Raw genomic sequence first — 1,915 nt, forward strand, 5'->3', positions numbered from 1 at the left:
TCTAAAATAATATAAATATTTATTGATTTCGGTACCATATGAAGTTAATATAGTATGAACATTCACGTGAAGTTATTTTCAGCCCTTGGATGATTCCATAAATTTCACTATTGCCATCTCAATTTTTAATTAATATCTTCATGCAACTAATTAGTTACATCTTATATATACAAAGACACTGACCACAAAGCGTTTGTAGTCCAACGGTTAGGATAATTGCCTTCCAAGCAATAGACCCGGGTTCGACTCCCGGCAAACGCATAAATAAATTTTTTTATAAAGAATAAAGGTAAATTGAAATAGGGAAAAAAAAAAAAACCTAAAATTCCGATCTTTGTTTCGATGAACAAATCTGAAAATTGAAATTAATAATCATTTAAATTCTGACTAACCTGTTGTGGATCATTCTCGAGGCGCTGAAATTGTTCGAATTCCGGAATAGAATCGTTCTTGGAGTTTGATAAATCATCGACATATTCAGAAGCGTATTCACTTCTCTGAGGCTTTGTGTGCCTCTTTGGAACGACGCCATCGAAGTACTCTCTGGCCTCTGCCTCTATTGCAGCTTCTTCCTCAGCGGATAGATGAACATCACTCCGATTTGGCTTGTCCATTTTCCTTTTCTTTTTCTTCTTCTCTTCTCTCTCTGTTTGTGGAATGCAATATGATGAAGAAAACTTGGGAGTTTCGGTGGAAATAAAAAGCGCCTATGAGCTGTTGCTTATTATGCGAGGTAGATATTTTTGGCGATGACAAAGATTACAATTTTATGTAACACGTACGGAAAATAATATCAGGTTTGAGACCTTGCAAAATATCTAAGAAATCTTATCTATTAGGTGGGCTGTTCTTAGTTGGTGCCTTTTGTGGGGCCAAAGGTTTTGAGCGAGATTGAGACCAGTGAAATTTGAAGGGAAAGGAAAATATTTTTTTTGGGTGACGAAAGGAAAATAAATTAAAATAAGAGAAGGGAAGGTAGAATACAGCAAAATTCTTTTAAAAAATTTATTTTATTCAGTTTAGTTTTGGAAGGTTGAAAATTTGACGGAGGAGAAGAAAACAAGAGGTAAAATTATTTTCCCATGTATGCCTCTGGCTCTGTGCGACGCTAATACCGTTATTAAAGTTGGTAACAATAACTACTTTGTAGAATTGGTTAAATGTTACTCTTTGCAGACTAAAAATTTATAGTAGGGTAAAGTATTAAATTAGTCCCTTAAGTTTAGGTGTAATTTTGTTTTGGTCTTTAAAATTTAAAGTGTTCTATTTGAATCTAAAAAAGTTTCATTTAACATTAATTTAATTCCACAGTGAGGTCAAAATTAAATAATTAACAAAATGTCCTACATAACAACAGTTCAAGAACAAAATCGATAATCTGGAGAACAAGTACAAGCTCCAGAGACACAAAATCAACCATTGATACATCAATACATTTATTTATTATTTTCTTTAGTTTTATAGAAAATATTTTATTTATATTATAAAAAAAATAATAAATAAATGTATTGATGTATCAATAGTTGATTTTATGCCTCTGGAGCTTGTACTTGTTCTCCAGATTATCGATTTTATTCTTGTACTGTTGTTATGTAGGATATTTTGTTAATTATTTAATTTTGACCTCACTGTGGGACTAAATTGATGCTAAATGAAATTTTTTTGGATTCAAATAAAACACTTTAAATCTTAAGAACCAAAACAGAATTACACCCAAACCTAAGGGACCAATTTAGTACTTTACCCTTTATAATAAGACGAACCAAGACATGAGTTAAACTGTTAAAGTTTATGAAAGTTGAATCCGGATAATTTACATTAATAAAATAAATGAGGCTTAAAATTATACAGACGTGTTAAATATAATTTAATTTTAATTTATTAAATCAAATTAGATTTAATTATTATTATACAA

General features: G+C 30.6%; 1 protein-coding gene and 1 non-coding gene across 2 annotated transcripts in view; one reads left to right on the forward strand and one right to left on the reverse strand.

Annotated features, from left to right (window-relative positions):
• The window catches only part of LOC107610254, a 2,450-nt gene extending 1,608 nt beyond the window's left edge, over positions 1-842 (reverse strand). The window contains exon 1 of the mRNA XM_016312349.2: positions 393-842. Within this exon, the coding sequence (XP_016167835.1) occupies positions 393-614 (222 nt within the window). The 5' untranslated portion in view covers positions 615-842. The remainder of the gene's footprint in view (positions 1-392) is intronic.
• On the forward strand, positions 190-261 carry TRNAG-UCC. Its single transcript has one exon. It is a non-coding gene; the product is annotated as a tRNA-Gly (tRNA).

This window comes from Arachis ipaensis, chromosome B01 (assembly GCF_000816755.2).
Source record: "Arachis ipaensis cultivar K30076 chromosome B01, Araip1.1, whole genome shotgun sequence".
NCBI classification, from domain to species: domain Eukaryota; kingdom Viridiplantae; phylum Streptophyta; class Magnoliopsida; order Fabales; family Fabaceae; genus Arachis; species Arachis ipaensis.